At 44.0% G+C, this 27,884-nt stretch overlaps 1 protein-coding gene and 1 long non-coding RNA gene across 2 annotated transcripts in view; one reads left to right on the top strand and one right to left on the bottom strand.

Moving 5' to 3' along the window:
• Positions 1-2,334, bottom strand: part of LRRC1 (leucine rich repeat containing 1) — a 109,440-nt gene extending 107,106 nt beyond the window's left edge. Inside the window, exon 1 of the mRNA XM_075923612.1 lies at positions 1,619-2,334. Within this exon, the coding sequence (XP_075779727.1) occupies positions 1,619-1,777 (159 nt within the window). The 5' untranslated portion in view covers positions 1,778-2,334. The remainder of the gene's footprint in view (positions 1-1,618) is intronic.
• On the top strand, positions 965-13,802 carry LOC112543812 (uncharacterized). The gene is made up of 4 exons (XR_003087054.2): positions 965-1,161; positions 2,721-2,786; positions 10,868-11,049; positions 13,612-13,802. It is a non-coding gene; the product is annotated as an uncharacterized LOC112543812 (long non-coding RNA).
• The last annotated feature ends 14,082 nt before the right edge of the window (positions 13,803-27,884 follow it).

Raw genomic sequence — 27,884 nt, 5'->3', positions numbered from 1 at the left:
ATAGCAATTCCTACTACCACACCACAGTGATTTTGAAATCTTGTTTTTTAAAGGCTACTTATACCAATCTGAACCATGGTGAAACAGTAAATGCTAACTCACTATTATGCTTTTCCTCTGTTACTAATGCTACTAAAATCAGTGTATAAATTGATAATCCATTTGCACTATAATATATTAAAAGGGCTTTATCAGACAACCCTAGGACCCAAATTTAGAAGAAACATCAAAAAATACTGTTACTGGTTTTAAAATCTCAAATGAAAGTAGTTGCTTTAAATTTAGATGGACAGTGACAACTTTAAATTCACTCATCTAACACGTAACACCTAAGTTCATGGAATTGTAAGATAAGAGAAGTTATTTTTGAAGTCTTGTTTAGTTTATACATTTTACAGTACTTCATGTTTAGTTAAGGCCTTCTACAGTACTTCATGATATTTAGTGCCCCTATCCTTATAGAAGGTATATGAAAGCCAGAGAAACAAACTGGTTGATATATTTTTATACTACAGACCTAAGGGAAAAACAAACAAACACTGATGGTGTAAAGTATTTTTTTTTTAATTTCCCCTCCACTTGCAATTATGTAGGATGCTACTAGTAATAGCAATTAACTTTGGGGAAAAAACCTTTACCGTGTCCCTTTAATTAGATAGTTGATTGCAGGCAGTGCTGTTGATTTAAGACTATATTCTGAAAAGCCTTCCTCACCTAGGCCAAAGAAAGTTGCCTGGATGTTATGACCTATTGAGTTTTTATTTTTATGGCAGGGGAAGGGAGTTGTTTGTTTTTTAGATCACACCCACGGTAGACAAACATTGCTATCACAAGTTTGTTCTTGTTTAATTGGTGAACTGCACCAAGTCACACCAGAGGTTAAACACGTTTACTGGGTCATTAGTACTAACAACCTCACCACATACTCAGTCTAGGAGAGTAAACACCCAACTGAAGGAGGAGCAGCTACCCTTCTCTGCACCCCTTCCCGGGGGGGGGGAGAAGTAGTAGGGCAGAAGCCGCACTGCCGTGTTTCAGGTGAATGGCTGGAATGTGAGCCGGGAGGGGAACCCACTACCACTGAGCCGAATGGCTTCTGCGAGCCTTAGGGGGGACACACTGTATTGAAACGCCAGCTGTGCAGGTGGCTCTGGATTCCAGGTGAGTCCAGCACATTCCCTTCTGCCTTACAGTTTGCCTGGCTCTCGAGTGCAGGGACCTGAAGGTCCCAAGGTCTCTGTTTTCAGAGGAGCTGGGTGGGGGAACAGTACTGGGGTGGGGCATTAACTGGCCTTTCTTCAGCTGCCACTCCGGCGCCCCACCCCTTTCCAAACACCTCCCTGCTGCCCGGCTCGGGAGAGCGGATAGAAGTGCTGAGCGGCCAGAGCACCTCTCCGCGCCCAGCCCCAGCAGGTGCCCGGGGAGGTTTCTCGAGCCCCCGGGCTCCTGCCGGGTCTGCTCACCGGGGGCAGCCGCGCCACGCAGCTACTCCGGCACCTGTAAGCTAGGCTGGAGCGGGCAGTAACAATAGCGGGGAAGGGGGAGGAGCCCCAGCCCCAGCCCGGCCAGGCAATGGAATCCCTGGCCCTCCCCCGGCTCCCGAGGGGCCCGCGCTCACCTTGGGCAGCTCGCGGAGCTGGTTGGCGTCCAGCAGGAGCTCCTCCAGGCTGCGGCTGTAGCGGTAGATGTCCTCGGGCACCGAGGCCAGCGAGCAGTGCCGCTTATCGATGGACTCCACATGACGGTTGCACCGCCACAGGGGGATGCAGTGAAACATAGCAGCAGGCAGCACCGCCCACGAGGGGTCCGGCCGCTGTGGGGCGGGCAGCAGCGCCTCTCCCTGCCGCCGCCTCCCCCGGCTACTGCCGGCCGCGCCAAGGGCAGGACTGGGAGCAAGCGCACCCTGCAGCCCGGCGGGATCCGAAGCGCTTTTCTCTGCAGCCGGCGCCGGGCTGCGAGCCCCCCCTAGCTACTCCCGCCGGCGCCGGGCTCCAAAGCGCCCGCCCCACCCCTAGCAACCCCGCCGTGTTCCGAAGCTCCCTCCCTCCTGCTCCTCCTCTTCCCACTGCGAGTCCCAGCAGAGGCAGCAAGTCCGCAACAGGAACCAGCATCCAACACAGCCGGAGCAGGAGGCAGCTCTTCCCCCCGACCAGTCCCAGAAAGCCCAAGGAGCAAGAGCAGCGGGAGAAGCCCTTCTTATGGTCTCCTGCGGGACCCCCGCTCTCCAGTCACTTGTCTGTCGTTAGCACCGGGTCCTTGGCGCTCCGCTCTTCGCTCTCCCTCCTTTCATTCCTCTTCCTGACCCGGAACACTCGCTCCCGCCCTCCCTCTCATTCCAGGCTGACATCATCACTCCCTGAGCCCTCCCCCTCTCCCTTCCCGACTCTGGTATCTAACCCCGAGGCTCTGGGACACCCACTCACAGCACCTCTCCTCCTGCTGCAGCAAGAGCATGAGGAGAGAGGCACAACCCCTTCCACGTTTCCTGCCCCCTTCGGAAACGGGAAAACTTTCCCACTCTATCAGCGGAACAAAACAAGCTGAATGCAGGCGTATATAGCCGGGGGGAGGGGAAGACTCTGATGGATTATTGATCGATGGGATGTTTAAAATGAAGGGTTCTGTAAACAGGCAGTAAAATCCCCTGAACACAAGTTGGTACAAACACCAGAAGAGTTTGGAATTTGTAATGTTTCACTCTCTCTCTCTACTTTCAATAGGTACTGGAAGCTGTCCCTTGTCAGTAACATCATTGATAGAATGTGAAAAGGTTGTCATCCTGGTCTGTGAGTGTCATCACAGCTCTTGTCACACAGGTCTGGTCTTTCAGACATTTACACAGGTGGAACCAGTCATCTGAGGAAAATTATGTTCAAAGCTTTTTGCAGGATCAGACCAGTTACACAAAAAACTATCTTCCTGCTTACTTCAGTATGCACAAATCTTGTCATACCACACTATCCAGTGCTCTAAAAATAAAATAAAGAAAATAAATAGTAGCTCCATGTTGCACTCAGTCTATTGTAAAGTTCAATTAGGCCCCAACTAACTTGTATAAAGTAGCGCACTTCCATAACTGTATGAACAGAAATTTTTCCTAGTGGTACTAATTTACAATGCAACTATACCAATGTAATGTATTAGATAAATAATGTAAGTAGTTTGGAAGGTACACAAAAAGTGCTTTTGCAGAAAAGCGTCTGTGCCCATCTAGACGCTCTTTTCCGCAAATGCTTTTAATGGAAAACTTTTCTGTTAAAAGCATTTCCGGAAAATCATGCCAGTCTAGACGTAGCCTTGAAGTATAGTGGGACTATTTACAAGAATAAGGAGTTGCAGGATCAACTACAGTAATGTTAATTACATCTTCCTTCAGAAATGATACTTTAAACCAGGGGTAATGAACCTTTTTTGGGTAAAGAGCTTCTGACCAACAGAAAAATCAGTAGGGAGGGGGAGGGCAGGCTTTCCAGTGCTGGGGTGGGGAGGAGCCCTGAGCAGCATCTGGCCCCTGAGCTTAAGGTTCCCCACCCCTGAGGAAAAACTATATGGCTACGTCTAGACTGGCATGATTTTCTGGAAATGCTTTTAATGGAAAAGTTTTCCGTTAAAAGCATTTTTGGAAAAGAGCATCTAGATTGGCATGGACGCTTTTCCGCAGAAGCACTTTTTGCGGAAAAGAGTCCGTGGCCAATCTAGACACGCTTTTCTGCAAAAAAGCCCCGATCCCCATTTTCGCTATCGGGGCTTTTTTGCGGAAAACAAATCTCAGCTGTCTACACTGGCCCTTTTGTGCAAAAGTTTTGCGCAAAAGGGACTTTTGCCCGAATGGGAGCAGCATAGTATTTCCGCAGAAAGCACTGATTTCTTACACTAGGAAGTCAGTGCTTTTGCGGAAATTCAAGCGGACAGTGTAGACAGCTGGCAAGTTTTTCTGGAAAAGCGGCTGATTTTCCGGAAAAACTGGCCAGTCTAGACACAGCTTATGTGTTAATAAAGAGACCAGAATGAAACTGGGCAGCTGAATATTCCTGGTTTTAATCACAGTATTGGCCAGAGTGGTCTGAGGTGCTTTACATCTCATAAGAGCAAGATTGTGTGCAGACTGAATATATTTTATATATGTAGCAACTCAAAAAGAAACTGTTATAGAAATTTTATGCACCTTACAAACTATAATTATAGCATAAAAACAAACTATTGTGCTGTGCTGAAGGCTTTCTAAAATTAGGTTTTCAGCCCATTTGAAAAAAGGCTAATTCTAAGGTCAAGAGGGTTAGCAGAGGCAAACATACAAACAACACTCCATCTGTTACTGCAAACTCCATTCCTTCATGCCTTTGAGGGTGGGATGACTGCAAAGCTCTACTAAGATAACACAGTTTCAAATATTTTGGATTTGGGGGTTTCCTTACACCAAGTTTGGACTCTACATAACTCTGTAAAACTTGATTAAGAAAATAACTATTCAATATTAAAACTTAATATGTTATTCATAATTATAAAGTTGGAAATGGAAAAAATATTTTAGAGGGCGTTGAATCCAATGGTCTCACTCTCTTCTTGCCCACTTTCTAACATCTTGAACAATTCCTATTTGGTAGTAAAAATAGAGGAAGTCTTTTTAAAATCTTAATGTATTATTTATTTCTCATGTTATATCAAATGCTAATTTTTGCAAGTTCCAGTAGTCAGTTTTAAGCAGAGTTTTCAATTAACTGATTTTTTTTTAAATATGCCCTGACATTTCTAACAGCAAACTTCTAACAGTTAACTGGCCTACAAAATATCAAATAAATACAGGAAATATTTCCACTTGGTTACAAACACCTCATAACAAATCCATCTAGACCCAGAAATTTCATTTGTTTTTACATGCATCCAATGGGTTTTGGTTTTTTGAGTAAATCAAATAAGTGCAACAATTGCTGATCTAACACCGACTAGATTAAGTTTAGCACACAAGAAACTTTTTGGAAAGCAACAAAATACAGCAGCCAGGTCAAATTTCAAACAAGTCATGAGTAATACAAATACTATGGGTAAAATGTCGGCCATGCTTAAGACATTTGCTTAATTCCAATTCACACAACTGGATCAGTATTTCACCCAAGAGGACCATAATCAGGTTTACAAACTAATCTTAGTCCATTGCAAGCATACATTTATGTACATTGTATAGTAAAAAAATAATAAAAAAGTAACATCTGGCAGATCTTTTTTCCATCTTGTATGCAAATTTACTATTCAGTGCCAGACTGACAGCCCAGGACACTGGCCTATTTTTATTGACAAAACATATATAGCATATCAACCATAGTGCACGATTTTCCCCAAATTGTCTCACAAATGTGCTTCTACCATATCATACAGTTTTAGAAGCGTTACATCCATCGTGACCTATTCAGATCTCTGCTGGGAAACACAAAACAGGGGTATCAGTGCCAGTTTTATTTTTTCTGAGCTGGACAGCTTTCATCCGAAAGATGGACTGAAAAAGTCAAATGCATTTTAAGATTTACCACGAAACAGTCACAGACTGGTATCACTACCAATCTGGATGGATTTGTACTGGGACCATCATATCTAAAAGTCATCATCTTCCTTTCTAAACAGTCTTCATAAATGCTTTTTTTGCACACACAAAAATTAAATAATCTTGGCTTATTTTTCTGTTTTCCTTTTCAAAGCAGTCAGAAGCTACATGTAAATAGCAAGGTAGAAGAGACAGATTTCACTATCAATCCCAGGGTTATTACTTGAAATCAGTGGGTGAGTGTTCAAATTGTGGGTATCACTTGCTCAGTGCCAGAGATTTGACAGAACAGCTTTCTATTCTTTCAAAAGGAATGTAAGGAATGTCTCAGTTGTTTGCTCTGTAGAGCAAACAATGCAAAGAAAGTTAAGATTGGGAAAAAAAAAGGCAATACATCAAGGAAACCCATAGTTACGTGTGGAAATGAATTGAACCTGCTCCTCCTAATGCTCAGGTAAATAATTAGATCACATATTTCAATATATTTTATTATTCACCAATTCACTGTGAATTTGGGAGGTCTTTTAAGAACTGCCATAGGGAAAACACTAATGTGCAGCAAGGGCAGATCCAGGACAGAGATACGCTCTCATATTTCAATTTGCTGTTGGTCCATTGGTGAGAGAAAAAAAGAGAGGAGAAAGAAATAGACGTGTAAAGGTAATCAACACTCTATGGCTACTGGCATTTTTAGCACCATTTTGAACTGCTGGAGGACAAGTTTAATTAATGCAGTAAAAATGGGACAAGGCTTCAGCAATTTAACTACACTAAGAAACCCTTTCCCCCCACAGAATTATGTAGGCAAGTCAAAGGAAAACAGAGAGACACAGACAGGGAAGGTTAGGCAAAGAAGAAAGTAAGAAATATGGTGTTAGGACATATTGAATTAGTTATTTTAAAAATAATCTCAGTAAAACTCTTAAATTTTTGGTTCTCCCTGCAAGAGGAATTACCAACTCGCTTCAAACAAATTAAATCAAGGTTTCAGAGGTAGCCATGTTAGTCTGCTTCAGCAAAAACAACAAGGAATCCAGTGGTATCTTAAAGACTAACCATTTTTATTTGGCAAAAGCTGTTTTACTACCAAACACTGAACATAAGCCTTGAGAGCTGCTGAAAGTCAAACTGGGCTGGCTGCTGAAGTAAGTTGACGAGAGAAATGCTTCTCTCTTTTCTCAGGTTCATCTGCTAATCACTGAACCGACTTTTAGCACGTATTTAATTATTTAAATAAAAAGTAAAGAGTTTTAAAAACAATAGGCAGATGCAATTATAAATTATCTCCTTTTTTATGAAGAACATAAACTGTTGTAATTCCCTGTTGTGTAGTCATGCCAGACTCAAAGTGCCATACCTTCATGTGCACAAGTCAGATGTCACTTTGTAAACAGATTTATGTGAAGTAACACTCATATATTATAAGTCTTAAAAAAAATCTAGGAATTCTAGTGACATAATAAACTGCTTGAGCAAAGCTTTAGAGCCTTGTGCTGACTACAATGTATTTAATGCAATCAGTGTATTTACAGGCTGGTATAAATAATATTTTGAGCCATTGTATAGCACCTCTTTTCTCCTCTCCTCAAAAAGAGAGAGTGTGCACTATAACTTCTGCCTTTGTTTTAAAATAATTAGCTGTAATTCACATCAGGCAGCAGTCCTCTGATTTAATCCAATTTATTTAAATTTGATTTATGGGAAGGGGTAGAAATAAGCCTATTGCACTGCAAACCATGCTTTGCTACACTGCACCAATCTTTGAGAGCTGGACCCCTCGGGTGACTACATTTGTGAAGCCAGAAAAACAAAACAATAGAGCTGGGATTATGACAAGTGAGGCTTTGGAAGTTATTGCTGGTGAGGGATTCTTTGCTTTCCCAACTGCAGTCAAAACCATTATGAGGCCAGAAGGCAGAAACAAGCATTTAGGTTGGTTTTATAAATAGCCTCTAACACTGTACCCACAATTCACAGCACATTCAAAATCAGAGCCTGACTCAAGACACCTGTATCAAAATAGCTCCTAATGAGGACCAGTGTCAATGGCTGGGCTCTCCTTCACCAGCCAGCAAAGCATTCCTGTCAATGGGTTTGTCCCAAACAAGAGTCTTCTCCTAGCCAAGACATAGGCAGACACCAACATATTTTTTTCAGGTTAAGCCCGGCATTCAATATCACTCTTTTCCTTCTCTTCCTTTTACAGGCATCAGAATCACCAAGTGTAATAAGTCATAGCTGCTTTGGCTCTGCAGTCCCTTAATTGCTTGTACTCTTGGGCTATGTCTACACTGGCACATTCTCAGGCAAAAACTCTAGGAGGACACCTAGTGGTGTCCAAGGGTCAGTCCTGGGACCAATCCTTCTTAACTTATTCATAAATGATCTGGAGAAAGGGGTAAGCAGCGAGGTGGTAAAGTTTGCAGAAGATACCAAACTGTTTAGGATAGTCAAGACAGAAGCAGACTGTGAGGGACTCCAAGAAGATCTCACCAAACTGAGTGATTGGGCAACAAAATGGCAAATGAAATTTAATGTGGATAAGTGTAAAGCAATGCACATCGGGAAAAATAAACCCAGCTATACATACAGTATGATGGGCTAATTTGGCTACGACAAATCAGGAAAGAGATCTTGGAGTTATCGTGGACAGTTCTCTGAAAACTTCCACACAGTGTGCAGCGGTGGTCAAAAAGGCAAATAGGATGCTAGGAATTATTAAGAAAGGGATAGAAAATAAGACCTTGGATACTGTGTACAGATGTGGTCTCCTCACCTCAAAAAAGATATTTTGGCCTTGGAAAGGGTTCATAAAAGGGCAACTAAAATGATTAGAGGTTTGGAACGGGTCCCATATGAGGAGAGGTTAAAGCGACTGGGACTTTTCAGTTTAGAAAAGAGGAGACTGAGGGGTGATATGATAGAGGTATATAAAATCTTGAGTGGTGTGGAGAGGGCGGATAAAGAAAAGTTATTTATTAGTTCCCTAAAGAGAAGAACTAGAGGACACCAAATGAAATTAATAGGTAGCAGGTTTAAAACTAATAAAAGAAAGTAGTTCTTCACACAGCGTGTAGTCAACCTGTGGAACTCCTTGCCAGAGGAGGCTGTGAAGGCTAGAACTATAACAAAGTTTAAAGAGAACCTAGATAATTCAATGGAGGTTAGGTCCATAAAAGGCTATTAGCCAGGGGATGAAATGGTGTCCTTGGCCTCTGTTTTGTCAGAGGCTGGAGAGGGATGGCAGGAGACAAATCGCTTGATCATTGTCCTCGGTCCACCCTCTCTGGGGCACCTGGTGCTGGCCACTGTCGGCAGACAGGATACTGGGGTAGATGGACCTTTGGTCTGACCCAGTATGGCCATTCTTATGTTATCTTTTGCGGAAGAGTTCTTCTGCAAATACTCTTCCAGAAGAGAGCATCTACTCTGGCATGTGCTTATGTGCAAGAGATGTGCTTTTGCGCAAGAGCATCCATGCCAGTGTAGACGCTCTCTTGCGCAAGAAACCTCTGATGGCCATTTTATCCATAGGGCTTTCTTGCGCAAGAAATTCTGTTGCTTGTCTACACTGACCTTTTCCAGAAGAGCTCTTGCACAAGAGGGCTTATTCCTGAGCGGGAGCGTCAGAGTTCTGGCGCAAGAAGCCCTGATTTTATACAATAGAACGTCAGTTTATTTGCGCAAGAACATGCGGCCAGTGTAGACAGGCAGCAAGTTTTTGCACAAGAGCGGCTGCTTTTGTGCAAGATCGCGCCAGTGTAGACACAGCCTTGTTGTATATGCCTACAGACCCAACAGAGAAAAGTTGTTGGATTTGGCTAGGCCTGAGCAGCCTCAGCCAAGCTGCCCATACATATGCCAGGCAATATAATCTATAAACTTCACCTGAAGCCTTTGTTCAGGAGTCCAGGGCTCTGTCAGATAATGACCAACACTTCAGCTCATGCTATTGAATATTATTCATTAGTATTATTATCTGTACTGAGTTAGAACCCGCAGGTCCCAATGAGAATCAAGGGCCCATTGTACAAGGTCCTGTAAAGTTTAAAAAAAAAAGGAAGACATTGTTTTTGCTTTGTAATCTAACGCTCTGCTGACAATTTGGGGGAAAGACCAACATGTTGGTCTGTTGTAGGTATACATCAGAGATAGTCCTCTGCCACATACCTTCCAATGCTGGTTGATAAATCTGTACTCAGAGCCAGCCAGGATGGCCTATCTGGGCAACTTTCCAGGTAGTCAAGAGCATGCCATGCAACAGCACAAAGGTACCTACTGCTGGAGTAGTGCCAGAAATTGCTCTGAGCTGGCAAGGAAGCACTGCTGGAGTGGAGGCAGTGTTTCCCAGATTTCTCCCTGCTTCCTCATGGTGGAGGAACATGGAGAGGAGAGGTGGTGAATGGTGATGCACAGATACTGATCCTCTGCCCTTTGCCAACATTCATCTATGCCCCTCCCCCCAGCAGGCTGTGATGGGATGGGAGTGAAGAGCAACACCAACACTCTGTTTCCCCACAGTACTATGACCATCAGGATCTGCTGCTCTCCTGCCCTGCCCTTACACAGCCCTGATGTTGCTCCTCGCTCCCTTCCAACAACCCCCTAAAGATTCATGGAGGAGAGGCATTTGGGGGCCATGGAAGCAATGCCAGCTGCTCTGTGCATCCAGATCTATTTCCCTATGAGGGCAAGAGGGGCTATGCAGGGATTAGAGGTGAAAGGGGAACAATGCAGGAGTTAGGGGTGCGGGAGAAGGAGTAGTGAAGGAGTTATGGACATAAGAAGGAGTTCAGAGATTAAGGGAACAAAAGGGAAGTTCAGGAGTTAGGAGTAATGTGGAGGGGCACCATACCCCCAGGAGCCAGGGATGTCAAAATACAAGTTTGCCCTTTATGCCATTTCCCCTGAAGTCAGCCCTGTCTGGAGAGTATTTTGCAAGTGCATCCAAAGTCAAATAAAAGGAATTAGCACTGAGGCGCTGGCAGGTTAGGTGATGGTGGGAAATGCTTTAATTGGCTCTTTTTTCTCCAATTTGTAATTTTAATTGTGATTCCTAACTTGATAATTTTGTTTTAATTTTAACTAGAAAGGAAATTTAATTTCCCTTAGTATAATGAAATAGGATCTTATCTATACATACAAACACACACTTTAACATTTTATTATTGATAAATGCTCATTATAATATTGATTTTTTCACTTCAGTTTCCTGTTCTGGGATTTATCTGATACAATGCATGCTAATTATATTATATTTTAATGGCTTTAGAGTAAGAAAAATAATTTTATTTTGCTGTTTGTCTTTCAAATATCAAAATGTCCTGGTAGAAGAGGATAATTTAAAAAGGAGATTAAAGACATTTCCCCATTTGAAAAGAGGAACTGACATATTGTGAAATGTGTTGAGATGGTAAATCTGAAAGCCAGGACAAAAGGAATCTTATCTGGAATTTATTTGCAACACTCAATGGAAAATAAATCAAAGAAATTACTGGAAGTGGCTGCAGAAGGTAAAAGATTTTTTTTATCTGTGTTGAAATTGCCTATTCATAGTGACTATTCAAGATGAGAGCAGAGATATGAATCTGTTCAGTTGCTTACTGTATATGACAGTTTAGTAAGGGGAAGAATTGTCTATGGAATTAGACATGATGCTTCAAGGGAGAAATTACTCACAACATGAAAAGCAAAATTTGGGCAGATACTTGACTGCTCAAACTTCAAGAAAAAAACAACAAATGATCTGGTAGCACTTTATAGACTAACAAAACATGTAGATGGTATCATGAGCTTTTGTGGGCACAGCCCACTTCTTCAGATGACCGGAGTTTTGAGTTTAGGATGTGCAGACCCAAAATAAATAGGAGAGAAGGGGGGGAAGGAGGGGCTGAGAGACAGGGAGCAGAGGGTATAGAAAATTCAGGAAGGTAGAGGGAATCAGTAAGTATCCAAAGATTGGGTAGTTAAAACGAAGCAGATAAGAATCAAAATCAGTTGATAGTATCCTTCCTGACATAGGAATCTACACAAAGAGCTGTTTGTACCCATCGACTGTTCGGTAGATAGTGTCCCAACCATCCTTCATCACGATTGAGTCCATTAGCATGAGAACTGAATTTGCGGATGAACTCTAATTCCAACGTTTCTCTGTGTATCTGACTAGTAGAATTGGTTTGTGACAAGACAGCCATTTGAAGATCTTTTAAATGGTGAGTAGGACGATTAAAGTGTTCCCCAATAGGTTTCTGTATGTTTCCTTTATGTATATCTGATTAGTGTCCATTGATTCTTTCCTGCAGAGATTGTCCAGTTTGTCCAATATATATATAGTACTGGGGCACTGCTGGCATTTGATGGCATAGATCAAATTACTGGATATGCTGGATATGCAATCAAATGACCTTTTGATTTGGTAGCTTATGTTGGTGGCTCCAGGGATGAATTCACTAGTACAGCTATGTGGGCAGAGTTGGCATCATGTTTGGTTGCAGGGCTGGGTTCCTGGATCCTTATGGTGTGGTTGAGTGGCATGCTTACCAGAAAGAATTCGTTTCAGGTTGGAGGGTTGTCTGTAAGTGAGTATAGGCTTTTCTCCCAAGGCTTCTGAGTGTGAGGGATCATTTTCCAAGATGGGTTGTAGATTGTGTATAATGCGCTGAAGGGCTCTGAGTTGTGGACTACAACTTCTCTCAGAGTTATGAATGAGTTACGGACCAAACACTTGGCCATAACTCGATTTGTTCATAACTTGGACCCCATTGAGTTACATAGCAACCACGCTGTTCGTAAGCGTGGGTCACGTTCATAACTCGGGGACTGCCTTTACGACCGCCCCATGGGAGCTTTGGTTTAAATGCAAATGGTCGTAACTCGACCATTTGCAACTCGGGGAACGGCTGTATAGGTAATAAGTGGAGTTCTGTTGTTTTCTGTTGTGGGTCTGTCTTGAAGTAGTTCATGTCTGGGTACTTTTTTGGCTCTGGATAACATCTACATGTTTTGTTAGTCTATAAAGTGCTACCAGACCATTCGTTGTTTTTTTCTGTACAGACTAAATCGGCTACCCCCGGAACCTTCCAAACGTCAAGAATTCACATAAAAATATGGCAAGAGAAAATAAAATATTAAACACTAGAGGATTTACCTGGCATTGCATAGGTACTTAACTCAATTTTTGTTTGTTGGAAAATGAAAATATACATGCTTCATTTAAATCAAAGGTGGGGAACCTTTTTTGGGTCAGGGCTACTGACCCACAGGAAAATCTGTTGGGGACTGCACACAAGTGAAAAACAAACAAAACAAAAAACATGCCTCACCAACATGGGCTGGGGGGAGCCTCAAGCCTTAGGGGCTGGATCAAGTTAAGGCAGGGGCTGACTCCAACCCCTGGGGCTTAAATTCCCCACCTCTGATTTAAATCATTGCTCTGGGATGAGGCTGAGATGAAGGGTTCAGTATGTAGGCTGCCCTGGGAAGATACGGCTACCCCAGGGGCCAGATGAGAAGTGCATGTCCTCCAGCTGGGGCAAGTCCAGGTGCCTCCTGAGCTCCCCAGACAGAGTGAGGAATGCAGCAAGCTGCACTTTCCCATTACTCCCTGATGAGGGGGAACAGCCAGGCATGTTCTCACACAAATGGGGAGGGACGCTTCAGCCTCCCCTCCCTAAAGGGTGCCTGGGAGGTGGAAAGCTCAGAGCTGGGGCAGTCCCAGCTGGGGGTGGAGGGGTGTATGCCTCCAGCCAGCCCCTTTCACCCTCCTGGTGATTCTGTATGGTGTTCTGAGAAGCAATTCCATCTCTGCATATCCCATTGTCCTGGCACAACCACACCCTTAGCTTACTTTATGATAAAAGGAAGCCGTATACCAAATTTGGTGATCACAGCTCTTACAGTTTAGCTCTCTCAAATATACAGTAAATTATAAGAGAATTAAAGAAATAAGTCCTAGCAAAATTTAAATGATTGAGTTCACAATAAAATGGCAGTGCTAATCTGTTTGATCACAACATTAAACAACTGTCCATTTCTATAAAACCTGTGCTACAAATGTCAAACAATTGTTTTTAAAGATATGTAGGTCAAGCAAAGAACATTTCCTAAACGGGCTCACCGTGAGAGACAAAAAATTCTTCACAGGCAACATAAAGTGCTCCAGACTGGTGGAAAAAGTAAATGGGAAGCAGAACTAACAGATGGATATTTTCAAGCTTGGTCCTGGCACACAGGCAAATATTAAGACTTGTTTAATGAGCTTCTAACGGGCAACTACTTTTATCAACCAGATTTTAGCCCTTTCAAATGGGAAACAGATACCCCCGATATAAATGTGTTCTGTTAAAAATGAATTTCAATATGTTTACAAAGATAAAGAAAACGCATTTGCCTTGCTATAGATTTGGAATGATAGCAAATACTTGTGAAAAAATTCTGAAAAAGTAATTGCATAGTTACATTCTACACATCTGGCGAATACACCGTACACGTCGGACCTCCCTTGTTGGGCACCCTCAGGACTTTTTCTGGATTAGGGAATTTGCGGGATATGGGGAGGTCCCTGCCACCAGCCACCCAGGATACTCCCCCTCCCTGTGGCTGGCTCCACTCTGGCCTCACTGCCACTGGGCTCCAGCCTGCAGGGCTTGGACTTGGACTCCGGCCTGCTGAGGCTCCCCAGAGATCACCAGCTGCCATGGCTCTGCCTCTCCCGCCCTGCCCCCCCAACCAGGAATCCCAGGGGATGGGGTTTGTCAGCTGCCCTGCTTTTGCCACTGGCTGCCCCACGGCTGCCCTGCCCATCCTGGGCTCCCAAGCAACGGGGCTTTTTGGTCCCGGTCCTGCCCCTCCAGTTGGGGCTCCCCAGGGATAGGGTCCGCACTCCCAGATGCTGGGACACTCTGATCCAGGAGCATCTATGGTCCTCCCAGATTTTGGAGGCTCAACCTGTAGACCTTTTCTATATACTAGATATGGTAAAATATGCAACCAAAGGGCTTGCACATACATTCTTTTCAGTAGAACTGCCATTAACTATGGCCCATAATTTGGGTCAGTAATCTTTTCAAATGCTCTGTAGTTATGCAGCTATTGTGCAGACAGAGGGTGTGATCCTGAAAAGCCTTATTCATGTTAAAATTATATATTTATATTCCAACAACACGTAGCTGTTTCAGTTAGGCAATCTACAGACACATAGGGTCTTTTCTGAAGTTTTTCTATTAACTTCAAAAGGCTTCTGAAGAGGCCCTGTGAAAGTGACAGAGTCCCTTCCCTAAAGATTTTACAGTCCAAACAGCAGGTTAGTGTCTAAGTGAAGAGTAGAATTCAAATTGATTAATTAAAGTCCGGCAGTAGGACTTACCTTGAGTAGATAAGTCTTACCTTACTTCAGTGGATTTACTTGTATGATTTAGGCCTAGTTCTATCAATATGCAGCATCAGGGTCATATGGGCCCTCCGTCTTGTTTCTTTGTGTACTGCTGCCGGGAGAGACTGTGCAGATGCAGCTAATGGCGACACCCAATGTGATTTTTCCTCATCTTTTTGATCTCTCCAACTTGGCACACCAGAATCACGCCAATCTAGCCACAAAAGGCTTCTCTGAAGCAGCAGACAAGGGGGCTGGATTTGTCTCAGTGAAATCTCAGGATAGATCCCCTAAGCATCAACAATTATAACTAAACAGCATGCTAAGCATATGTTTAACATGTTGCTGAGACTGAGTCATCCTCACCTGGCCTCCATAAGTTTTTCATTCTTCCCTTGCACGTCATTCTCTTTGGTACTCCCTCCCCCCATTTCTCTTCTCAGGTCAAAACATTTTTATTATAAACATAATTTCTGCGAAAGATGAGAAGCTCTCTACTATAATCTTGATTAAACCTTCAGAGCAAAAGCAGAGGAGAGAAAGGGAGAAGATGAGATGATTACAGACCAAGCCAATGCTATGCACTTTGTAACTCCAGGGAGACATTTTTAAAGACACACTGAATAAAATCCATAATTATGTACAACCCTAAATCTTATAAGTTTTCTTTCTTTGTATTTTCCTTCCTACCCTTTCACATCTTCAAATTTCCTCTCACTAACACAACCTCCCTGAACATTTGAGGGGGAGAACAGGACAATGGATGTCCCTTAGTCTAGAGGCCAGATATTCCAGCTACTTCCCAACTTGGGAGTGGTGTGGTGCAGCAACTAGCAGGGAGCCTGCCAGTGCCACTGAACAGTCAGCAGCCCACTCAAGAGTGCTTACCAGAGCCACCAGGATCCCTTTTTGACTGTTTGTTCCAGTCCAACACCAGACACTGGTCACCCTACACCAGGGGTTGGTAACCTTTCAGAAGCAGCGTGCCAAGATTTAATTTATTCATGTCTATTTGCAATCTACAGCCATTGATATTTTTAAATCCAATAATAGTCCTACTTACAGTTTAGCAGTTTCATTAATCTCACAGATAGCTTCAACTGTGCGCCACATCCTTCTTCACCTCTCCTCCTGCACCCACATCCCTGTGGCCCCAGCACACACACTGGCAGGGCAGCAACGCTGTGACTTGCAGTGCCGGGGCAAGGAGGCCAGGGGAAAGGGCTGAACTTGACCACACGCAGCTTCCCTAGGAGACCAGGAAGAGAGGGCCAAACCTGGCTGCATATGGCTTCAGCCCAGCCCAACCCCACAGAGGCCGGGGGAGGGCCTGGCCTGGCCCCACGCGGCTTCTGGAGCAGGAGGCAGCCTCATGCCACTCAAAATCATCATTCATGCCACTTATGGCACACGTGCAAAATGTTGCTGACCTCTGCCCTAGACTTTCATTGTTCTGGTTAAAAAAAAACAAAAAACACCACCACAAATTTGGCCAAGCTACAAGCCTCTGAAAGGATCCCAGTTTGCACCTAAAAATTCAAATATTCTACGTGATCTGAGCATACTTCAGCCCCACAACATAGCTCCCACATGGCAATCAAATTATGCATGCACCATTCCCACAGAGAAACTGAACATGCCCCCATCCCAGAACTACAGGGGTTGAGAAGGATTTTCTCAATAGCTCTTCCTAGCATTTGGGGCAGCTACAGCATCAGAACCGAGAGCATGAAGACTATCTGTCTCTTCTCTCATTTCAGTGACTCACTACTGGGACAAGGCAAACAAAGAAGAGAAGGAAGAAGTTACCGGATTCAAATGTACAGGCAGTAAGGGTGGAGGGGAGAAGAAAAATAGAACAATAGAGCTGACAGCAGAAGCGGAGGAGGTAGGAGAGCCAGAGTTTGGAATAGATGGGAGAAGAGCAGGAAGTAGGCAGGAACCAAGGGATATGAGAGTGGATATGAGAAGAGGGGGCAGGAGCCAGGATGGAGGAAGGGGTTAGATGGGAGGAGGAGGAGGACAGAGACAGGATAGGGACACAAGAGACTATGGGTATTACTATACTACACGGCTCTTAGTGGCAGGGTTGTCAACCCACGTTGTGTGAACGCAGGTTTCGCTTTGTCAGCAGAGCATTCCTGCCAACAAAGCAGTGTTCACACTCACACCTACTGTGGCAAAATTTTGTCATTCACAGAGGGGCGGAGTTAAGCATCAATGAATGACAAAAGTTTTGTTGATTAAATGTGAGTGTAGACTAGAGAAAACTCGTCTGCAGAATCTCATACTGAATCCAGGAGTATACAGCCTCCTCATTACTCTAGCGTTAGTAAACAGCTGTGAAACTCATTGGCAAAGGGAGCATCTCTTGTCCAGTGATGGCTCCACTTAGAGGATCACAGTTAACTACTGCTACCAGTTAGTCTCCTAGCGTAAGTGGCAAATATCTTTGCTGTGGATGCAAATATCTGAACATGGTGGATGACCCAAGATGGGGGTCAATATGGTTCTCCATGAAGATATTTCTAGTTTTTCAGTTTATAATTTTAAATGGGAAATTATATTTAAAAGACTGTGTTAAAAGCATCAAAAGTTGTAAAATCAAGCACTCAAAAGTTTGGAAATGTGAGAATTAAGGTTGCCTATATTAATTTGTCCCCTCTGTGCCAAATTCTGGCATTTCCTAATCTTTTAATGTTTGTTTATGCAAGCTTCATGTTCTTTTAAAATATTATAATAATAAATAATAATAATAATAAATAATGGTATTCCATTTGTATATACATCCTTTAATCTAGCAAGACTGCAAAGTATTTACAAACTGTGGTATTGAATGAAGCCATCTCTGGGGTGGAGAAGTGTAGCCAGTCAGAGAACAATAAGCAGTACATTGAAAAACACTAGGTGCTCTGGAAATGTCTTCTAAATCCCTGAGTAACAAAAAGTGCAATAGGATATTTAATGACTATATAAACAGGAGCTCAGTTTTAAAGTATGTAACTCAATATATTTAGAAGGGGATAAAGGGATTAAATTTATCTACTAGGACTCAAAAATTGATTTATAAAGTCCAAGTAGATATTTTAAAAACCTACTGCTTACTGCTTTAAAAATAAGCCATTCCCTCCAGTATTGTGCCGAGTTCTTTAGAAGCCAGATCTAACAATTGAGATGCAAGATTGGAACAAAGACAAGCAGTGTTTCCAATGTGCTGACTGAACAACTAGATGCTTTGCTCATTGTTTGCATTAAAGTAGATGATGGACATTATGTTCCAGCTCAGGCCCAATGTTTACAAAATAATTACACTAATAGGCACCTTGCAAGGTATTAGCTATCCTTTGCCAGTGCTTTGCTATTCTCAGAAAATACACTTATCATTTTGCATGTTATTTGTAACTAATGGAGGACTTACCTTTTACAAATTTGGAGCAAATCTTTTTCAACTATAAAACAAATATAACATCAAATCCCTGGGCGCAACTTGCAGCCTTCTGTGAGAATGAGGCTGCTGCATCACACAGTAAGATCATTGGAATGAGGTGCAGCAAGGTTTTAAGGTTAAGCTGTCTGGAGCATATGTTCACTCAAGTCCATCTTGCAGGCATTTGGAATGAGTCAACATCCATCAGGCTCCCCATGGGAAGGAGAAGTTTCAGTGGTTTGTGGAGGTGGAGGTGGAGCTGGGTCTCCCCCCGCTGGGTCTCTCCCTCCCCCCCACTACTCACTGAGGAGTTTCTGCTGCTGGAGCACTTCACTTTTAACCAATGCAGATCCTAGACTGGAGCATACTTTTGGCATGCATGCAGTGCAAGAACTACCCTCATTCATTTCCCTGTGACCCAAGTCAAAGGCAAATTCTTATTCATTGGTCATCTGAAGCAAAATGGAAATTCCTCTTAAATCTCTGGTAATGCAACAAATGCTCAACTTATCCTGAAAGTAAACATGAAGTATAGCCTGATGTGGCAAGAAACTCAAAGTTAACATAACAAAGTGCGCAGAAAAGGGTCATTCAAAGCAGTCATGGGCAACAGGCTAGTGAGTGGCCCGCCCGATTGTTGTAATTAAGGGTATGTCTACACAGCAGTGTTATTTCAGAATAATTGATGTTATTCCAAAATAACAAAGAGCACATCAACACTACAAGCCTTTATTTCAAAATAATGTTAAGATAGAGGACTTCTTACTCGGACTCCTGTAACCCTTATTTTACGAGTAAGGGAAGTCAAAGGAAGAGTGTTCTACCTTCAACTTCCAGTTGTGTAGACAGTGCCAAAAGCTAAGATAAGCTATTTCAACTTAAGCTACACAACTGATGTAGCTGAAGTTGCCTAGAGAAGCTTAATTCAACTTTAGCCCTGCTGTGTAGAAGTACCCTAAGAGGGGTCTCCCAGGAAAGGGTAGTTTTGCTAACTGTGCTTGCGTACCTAGAATTTGTGCAGTGTTCCAACTGAAACATAGCAGCACTTTGTGTGTAGAACGAGTATATGGCTTTTATAGTCTTCTAGTCATGGTTGGGACTGTTACCAGCAAAGGCGTACTAGTAAACTAAATTTAATGGGCCTGATCTTAAACCATGTTAAATGCCTTTGTCCCAGAAGATGGTCTGATCTGGAAACCACCATATATGTCACCGGCGGATTTCTCAGCTAGAGTCCGAATAATCACAAACACATATGATGTTTAAATGTAACAGTACCGTATTTTCCGGCGTATAAGACGACTTTTTATACTAAAAAACATCCCCCAAAAATCGGGGGTCGTCTTATACGCCGGGTATAAGCATACGGGCAAGTCCCCGACTTGCAGGTACGAACGGGGACCTCGCGGTCCCGCCGCCCGTGTACTCCGGGGCGAGAAAAGCTGCTCCGCGTCTCCCTGGTCTGCAGACCAGGAAGACACGGAGCAAAGCCTCAGAGGCGCAGGACCCCGCCACTGCTGCAGCTTTGCTCCTGGTGCCCCTGGTCTGCTGGGGACCGTCTCCAGCAGACCATGGACACCGGGAGCAAAGCCGGGGAGGCGGAGGGGTCCTGCTCTGGCAAAGCCTCAGAGACACGGGACCCCCGCCGCGGCTGCGGCTTTGCTCCCAGTGTCCCTGGTCTGCTGGAGACGGTCCCCAGCAGACCAGGGGCACCGGGAGTAAAGCCGCAGCAGCGGCGGGGTCCTGCGCCTCTGAGGCTTTGCCAGAGCAAAGCCTCAGAGGCGCGGCACCCCGCTGCCGCTGCGGCTTTGCTCCCCGTGTCCCTGGTCTGCTGGGGGGGGGGCAGCTAGTGCGCGCCCCCCCCCCCCAGCAGACCAGGCTTTTGTTGTGGACCTTGGGGCAGAGCAGCTGGGGCACTACCGGTTGGCCTCTTAAGGGGAGGGGTAGTCTTATACGGTGAGTATAGGCGAAAACCTATGTTTTAACTAGAAAATTAGGGGGTCGTCTTATATGCCCAGTCACCTTATATGCTGGAAAATACGGTATATATAAAGTACAACAGGTAACAGGTAAGTTAAAACAATGGATTACAAACACTGAACAGATAAGACAACCCCTCACCCTCTGATATTGATATAATAGAAGACAGGATAGATACAACAAACAGCAGAATTTTCTATTCAGTCTCTCTGAGGCAGCTTAGACCTTCAACCCTTTAGCTGGTGGTAGCTTTCAGGGGAGCAACACTGAGGTGTCCTGATGCTCCGGTGCTAGCGGTGGCATGGCAAACAGTTCAGTTCACTGCTTAGTCCCTGCCTTTGCAACGGACCAGCGTACAGTTTGTGGATTGCAGGCAGAGCAGTTCTGGGTGCCTTGAAGGGCCTTTGCCACAGCAGGCGCAGAACAATGGAAGGAGCTCTGTGGTCACACTCCCAGTGATGTGGGGAGAAATAGGTAGCTGAGGCTCACTGAGCTGAGCTATTGCTACAGCTGTGGGCCAAAGCACCCTGTGGGCAGCAGCGGAGTCGGGGCCGGTCTGTTACTGGACTGGGCCTTCACCACCGTCTTCGATGACAGAACGACTGTCCTCCAGGATGGTACGGGAAACTGCCGACCCGATCTCCTCAGGAATCTGGATTTTATAGCGTCCAAGGTGGGAAAACTCTGAAGGTCCCGAGTGCAAAAGCAAGGCATACCCAGTGCAAAACTTTGGGGCCTACTGCAGATTTAGTGCCATGTTCAGCTTGGTGGTGCTATGAGTATAGCCACGTGCTGTGTGCAAAGGTGGTGTTTTGGCGGCAACTGTCTCTTGGGTTCCATTTTGAATCCTTCCTCGAGCTCAGACTCCATTTTGATTTTACAATGTCCATACAGCTAACAGGATACTATCAACCTAACATTCAATGATGGTGCAAACAGCTCTTTGTGTAGATTACTGTGTTAAGAAGGGTACTATCTACTGACTTTGATTCTTATCTGCTTGGTTTTAACTATCCAATCTTCAGGTGCTCACTGATTCCCAGTTCTGCCTGGTTTTCCCTTTGATATTTCCATATCCTCTTCCTTGTTTCCCACCTCCCCCTTTTTTTCCTCCTCCTCTCTGCCCGCTCCCCCCCATTTATTTTGGGTCTGCACATCTTAACTCAAAACTCCGGTCATCTGAAGAAGTGGGCTATGCCCACAAAAGCTCATACCACCATCTACATGTTTTGTTAGTCTATAAAGTGCTACTAGATCATTTATAGTCAATGTTGTGAGTAATCAGCATGCATATCACTTCACGTGTCCTTGCTTTACATGCATATCACTTTTGTAATACCAGTAGGAAAAAAAACTATGTGGTGGAAAGCAGCAAAATCTGGAAGCCCTGCACGTGGGTAATGGTAAACAAAAGTTCTTCTGTGCCATCCGCAGAACCTACAGGGCACAGTTTGCCCACCACTGATTCAAAATCATTACATGTTAAAGCTACCATACCCATGGGCAATGCATAGCTGCAACATTTGGGGAGTCTGGCCCAAGCACTGGAAGCTCCCCTGATGCCAGGACCGTGAACCTGGCCCATGCTCTGACCCACTTGGCCTCATCACGATGAGGCCCTTCCCACATTCCATTCCTGCTTGGCCCCAGACCCTACTCATGGCCAACATCCCCCCCCCCCCCCCACCTTACTCAGTATTTCCACCCCTTCACTGTACCTGAGCCCCCACACCTACTGCATCTCTCTTCTCTGCCACCTTTTGTCCCCTTAAGGTCCTGCTTCCAGCTGAATCCTTCTCCACCTCCACTCTCTGCCCAAGGTATCCCACTGCCTGCACTAGTTATCTCATAGCAGACACAAGATTTTACACTAAATTTCCCTTGGAAAATAGTGGTTTAAATTTTCAAAAAAACACATGAAACCCAAAACTTTTTTGAAGTCTGCATAGTTTGTGGAACTCAACTGCTCTGATATGCCCATACGACTTTCCCCATCAAATACACCTTCCCCCATTTCTCTAGCCAAGACTTTTCTCAAGTTTGATTGGCATAAAATATTTGGTTGGTGATGTCCCTTTAATAATCAGAAGAGAGGAATGTTGGTTGAGAAGATGGTTTAACAGCAGCTAGGAAAACTGTTGCTGGGAAGGAGAAACAATGGGGTTGTTGAGCAGCTTGTGCCCTAAAGGCAGCCTGAGATGGAAAACACCCTATAGGATGTTGTAGGTATAGTCCCCTTACTAAAGATGCCACTGCTTATTTTTTGGGACGACCCTATGTGCTGCAATCTAGCCCCAGAGACTATAATTCCCATGAGCCCTAGAGGAAAACAGGAAAGAAGTAACTTTTGTTTTGGAGATTGGAGGCTCTCTATGTGTGCGGAAGAAGATTCAGCAGCCTATGGACTGTTTCCTTTGGGTTTTTTTGGAACAAAAGGGAGCCAGGCTGCTGTGGAGGAGTTTATATCCAGTTCAGGAGCTGTTATGTTGCAGTTACAGACTAGGACAGAGTCTTTGGAACTGGGATCTAGCAGGCTCCTTCTGGCTGCCCTAGAGGGGAGGCCCTTTGGCTGTACTTGTGGCTAGAAGTTACTCTGCATCCAGCACACATAAGGAGACTTTGAGTAACTGGGCATCTTTGGGAAAATGCTGCCTGGGACAGATCTCAGAGATTCAGACTAACTCTGGGTTCAAAGAGAGGCAGAGAAGCCAACCCAGTGAACCAAAGCTGCTGCCCAGCTTGGACCCACATACACACTACCTGCAGAGACTCTCGATTACAGCTGCAGTTCTTCAAGCACACTCACACAAGCAATAGTCTGGGACTCTGAGTCCAGGAGTGTGCACAGTGTGGGGTGGGATAAATATTGGCAGTGCAAAGGACAGCTAGATACATTCCTTTTACTTCTGTGTACTTTGTTAATAGATGTTATTCACTGTTAACTTAAAGAAACAGGATTTAACAAATTAAGTAAAGGTTGTTCATTCTAATGCAATCTATTAGATGTATATTTATAACTTGTAATTGTTGTTCTGGAGTTAGATCCAGTTTATTTCTGGAATACATTTATTCCTGGATGTTCCCAAGGCACACCAGTAAGTGTGTACAGGGCCAGCCAGGTGGAGGCACCACCCTTGTACATTCTTTATGAGCAAGGGACTGCAGCAAGGGGGTGGATAGGTTTTCCCCAACCACACATCACCACCGGGGTACTCAGGATCTCCTTTTATGTCAGGCACACCTATGAGCATAACCTGCTCCCGAGTAACCTGGGGAGGAAAAAGGCGGTTACACAGACATCATGTAAACTTGGGGCAAAGAAAAGGAGATGATATCTCAGAAATTGCAGAAAAAAAACTTTTGAGCAGGAGCAAGACTGAGCTGACTGCATTGCCATGATGATCTGTTTGACACCATGGCCACAGATGAAGCTATGCTGAGCATAGTTTGCCTTTGCCTGCACTGGTGGTTACCTACCCTCAGCCTGAGCTCAGCAGCACTAAGTATTTTCTGTGGTGCATCTAAATGCTGAAACCAAAGGATTTGCCCTTGACAAAGAATAGGAACTGGAATGAAAAAGGCAGTGAGAATTCATGCTAGACAACAATGAATTCTACTGAAAGTGGCACTGGAAAAGGAAACCAATATGACTCATGTATTTGAGAAAGAACAGACTTGCATAAATAACCGTTCAATTACCAGAGACTGGAGAGAGAAAGTGAAGAGAAGCAGAATAATAAGTGTTCCACATACAATAGGAAATTTAATATCATTAGGAAGTCAAACTGCTTTCCATTGTTCCATGCATAGTAACCTTGGAGTTGGAGGTATATAACCTCAGTGATATTTTATGCATGCTTTATGTAACTCTGGACAAGGCGGCCATTGCTCTGTGAAGAATCCTTTACTAGCAGCTTTCACAGGTTTGAACTCTTGAGAAGGAGGACATCCAGTGGTTCAATGTGGTAGCAGCAGACTGGAGGAGTTGACAGTAGCTTAAATACCACAATGTTGAGGACTCACAAAAAGCCAAATACACTATTTACATCACACTTAAATACTCAACATCATGCTTAAATGAGGCTTGGGTGACAACAGAGAGCTTTGTGCAGGCTATGAGCACAGAGATGAATTTCACCCAGAGTGAATTATCAATGAAAACTTAGCTGTTTTACCTGATATGACCTACTGTCCTGATTGTATATTAGTAAAATCTTCAAAAGTATTACATTCCCTTTGAGCTCAGGGGCATGGCTGTTTCTTTACACTCAGTGTTTTGGTCATTTCTTCGGGGGGGGGGGGGGGGGGGTTAAACTTTCAAATGCTGCAGGTGAACACATATGGGCCAACATTTTCAATGCCTGGATGTAACATTTGGCCCTCCATCTTTTTTTAACTACCCACTGTAGAGAGGAGTGTGATTTGCAGAAATGATCAGCACTCAACAAATCCCACTAAATGAATTAGACCTGCAAGTATGCCACACCTTTGAAACTGAGGCCCTTGGCTCTTGTGTGTTTCAACTGGGATTTAGCACTTCAATTTAGGATACCCACGTTTGAATATTTTGACTTAGTGTTTATAAAGGCTTTATGAGTGTAGCATTTATGTTCTAATTAGAGCAGTTAATAGAATTAGCAAATATGTATCTCAGAAGAGAAACTTAAAAGTGCATTATAGCAACACATACTTGACTAAATTCATCCTCTGTTAATGCTTCTGAAGCAATGGCTTCATGTAAGCTGAGCTGATTTACAGAGTCATTGACAGAGGACTTTGCTGCCTTGGCTGCTTTTCCAACAAGATGTTTCTCTAAATAGATTCATAGGATTTTCACTTAACTCACTAAAGAAAATTGGGTAGGAGTTTGGGGTTGTTTTTTTTTTTTTTAATCAGTTTTGTTTTTGCACATTCCTGAAAGACTAAACTCGTTGCTAGAGCACTAGGAAGTAGCACATCAGTGGAAATTAGGGATGTTTGCGAGTAGCTGACTGGAATATCCTTCCCTCACTCCCTTTGTTACCTTTATGAGAGGAGACAGGAGGAAAAGGGGAAAAGAAGACCATGCTGGGGTGAGCTAGCTCAAAAGCTGGTTCTCCCCAGCATCAACTCTGTAGTGTAACCTCATCTCCCCCTCTCTCTCTTCCCGCCCCCACCCACCCGGCCATCTCTAACAGAGGCAACGGGGGGGGGGGGGAGAAGAGAGGAGATAGGGGAGGCTGCTGCAAAACAGTCTCTGGCCGTGGTGGGCCAAGGCTCATGGCAGCAGCAGATCCCTGGATGCTGTAAACAGAGGCTGCTGGACTCAGCAAAAGCTGGGCCCGAGCAATCCCAGCTCATGCTACTGCGGGACGGTGAGGCTCTGCATTTTAAATGTAATGAAAGCCTGGCAACTCTTACTACATTTAAAATGCAGAGCCACAGCACCAGTGACTCCTAGAACTACCTCGGCTGCAGCTCTGCAGAGCAGTCCTTATTGACTATGCAATCAGTTGATACAAGTAGTATCAATTACATGATTAGTCAGATAACCACAATTTAACATCCCTAGTTTCAAACGGAAAAGCTATATTCTTTGGAATGGAAAGATTAGAGGTGTTTTTTGTTGTTTTGTTCTAAAAGAAAGCTTTCATAGAATCAGAGCTAGAATAGACCTCAGAAGGTCATCAAGTCCAGGCCCCTGCTCTAGGCAGGACCAATCCCAACTAAATCAACCCGGCCAGGGCTTTGTCAAGCCGAGACTTAAACACTTCTAGGGATGGAGACTCCACTACTTCCCTAGGTAACCCATTCCAGTGCTTCACTCTAGCTTTCATTCTAAGAGAAGAGTTAGTGCAAAACTAGCAAACAAAGAATTAGTGATGAGTTAGAAAAGAAAAAATTAGGTCTGTTTTTCCCCGCTAGGTACTTAAACATCAGTAATACAAATGTTTAGAATAAGATACAAACCTTTCATTACTAAAGATGCAACAAGGGAGCATAATACCCTAAAATAAAAGTTCTAAAATCAGGGTCAGCATGAGGCATGCATAGGCTGTTTCCTCCACACATGCACCACACTTTGTTATTGACCTCACTCGCCCAGGTAGTATGTCCTACCTGATGTGCATCCCAAAGCTGCAGGCTGAGCATGGCAGCCATGGCCCTCCCCCTGCTCATGGGATTAGAAGAGGTGGCTGCCATAAGGTGCTGGTGGTAAGGGCACCCTGGCCCCACCGCACTGCTGGCCCATGAGGTCTTTGCCCCATTGGAGAAGTGGCCGCCCCATCCCAACACGTGTAGAGCTGGTGCCCCAGACTCTATATGCAGTTGCTGGTGGCCTGGGCTGCAGTGCCCCCATTCAAACTAGGCCCTGTAAATAATCATGTCAGCCTGTCTAAAATGAACAAAGTCAAACAAAACAGCCATGTGCTTCTCTTTGTCTTTGGTCATGCCTGGCTTAATAAGGTCTCTCTAGTGTAAATTGTCTGAAAGGTATGACTCGAGTACTGCTTGCCTAATATATTCTGAAAATCTATTCTCACACTGTATGTATAAAGTCCTTTGTGGGTTATTGTACATGCATCATATAATATTAATGTTCAATACACTTGTGATGACTTGGACCCCATGGGATGTCACCGGAAAACACGAGACACCATTGAGCTTTTCTGCCAGTGTAGGCATGTTTTTACCCTGTCTTGCTGAGCCAGATACATTCGCTTCTTCCAGCCCAGCATCGAGGCAGGACTACACCCAACTTCAGAATGATAGACACTGAGACCAGCTCTCAGAAGAGTCAACTTAAGGAACTTGACACAGCCCCACCTATTCATGCCCCTTGGACAGCAAATCCAAAATTATATGAAATTTGCCTCCTCCCTAATATGTGGAGAAAGGTATGCACAACTTCCTGCCCTCCCAGTTAGCAGTTACAGAAACTGAGTTATACTATAAAGAAATAAATTTATTAACTACAAAACACGCATTTTAAGAGGTTAAAGATATAGCAAACAGAATAAAACAATACGGAAATAAAGCAAAGCACACAAACTAACCTTGATTCAGTAAAGAAACTGGTTACAAATTATAATAATTCCTCACCCTAATATATTATTTTAAGTAGAGTCCTTCATAGGCCAGGGATATTTTTATCCTGGATCCAGCAGTTCTTGCCCTTTCTGACTGAATTGTTTTGTTTAAAAGTGCTTTCAAGTATTTCTTTGGGTGGGGAGACAGAAGAGAAGCAAATCAAAATTTTCCACTCCTGCCTCACAAACTTTATATAGGGCAGGAATCCTTTGTTTGATTCCCCCACCTCCCAGTGGATAAGTTCAGCAGTCCAAAAAGAGGTTACTATCGGTGACCAGGATACCTGACTCCGTAGCATAACAGTCTCCATGCATCAGTGGCAGTACTGAGCATCTGCTGGAAGGTCAAAGCTTTTCACAATCCATTGTCCTGTCTGTTAGGTCATCAGCCCTGTCTGGCTTGTCCGTTCCTGTACCTGAAGTGTTAGCAGTGGGCATCACCCAAAGTAGCAGCCAAAATATGAAATCATTAGTCAATCATTCTTATTAATACAAAAATGA

Source organism: Pelodiscus sinensis, chromosome 3 (assembly GCF_049634645.1).
Source record: "Pelodiscus sinensis isolate JC-2024 chromosome 3, ASM4963464v1, whole genome shotgun sequence".
Taxonomy (NCBI): Eukaryota; Metazoa; Chordata; order Testudines; family Trionychidae; genus Pelodiscus; species Pelodiscus sinensis.
Note: the sequence above shows the minus strand (reverse complement) of the source record. Positions and strands in the feature narration are given on the sequence as shown.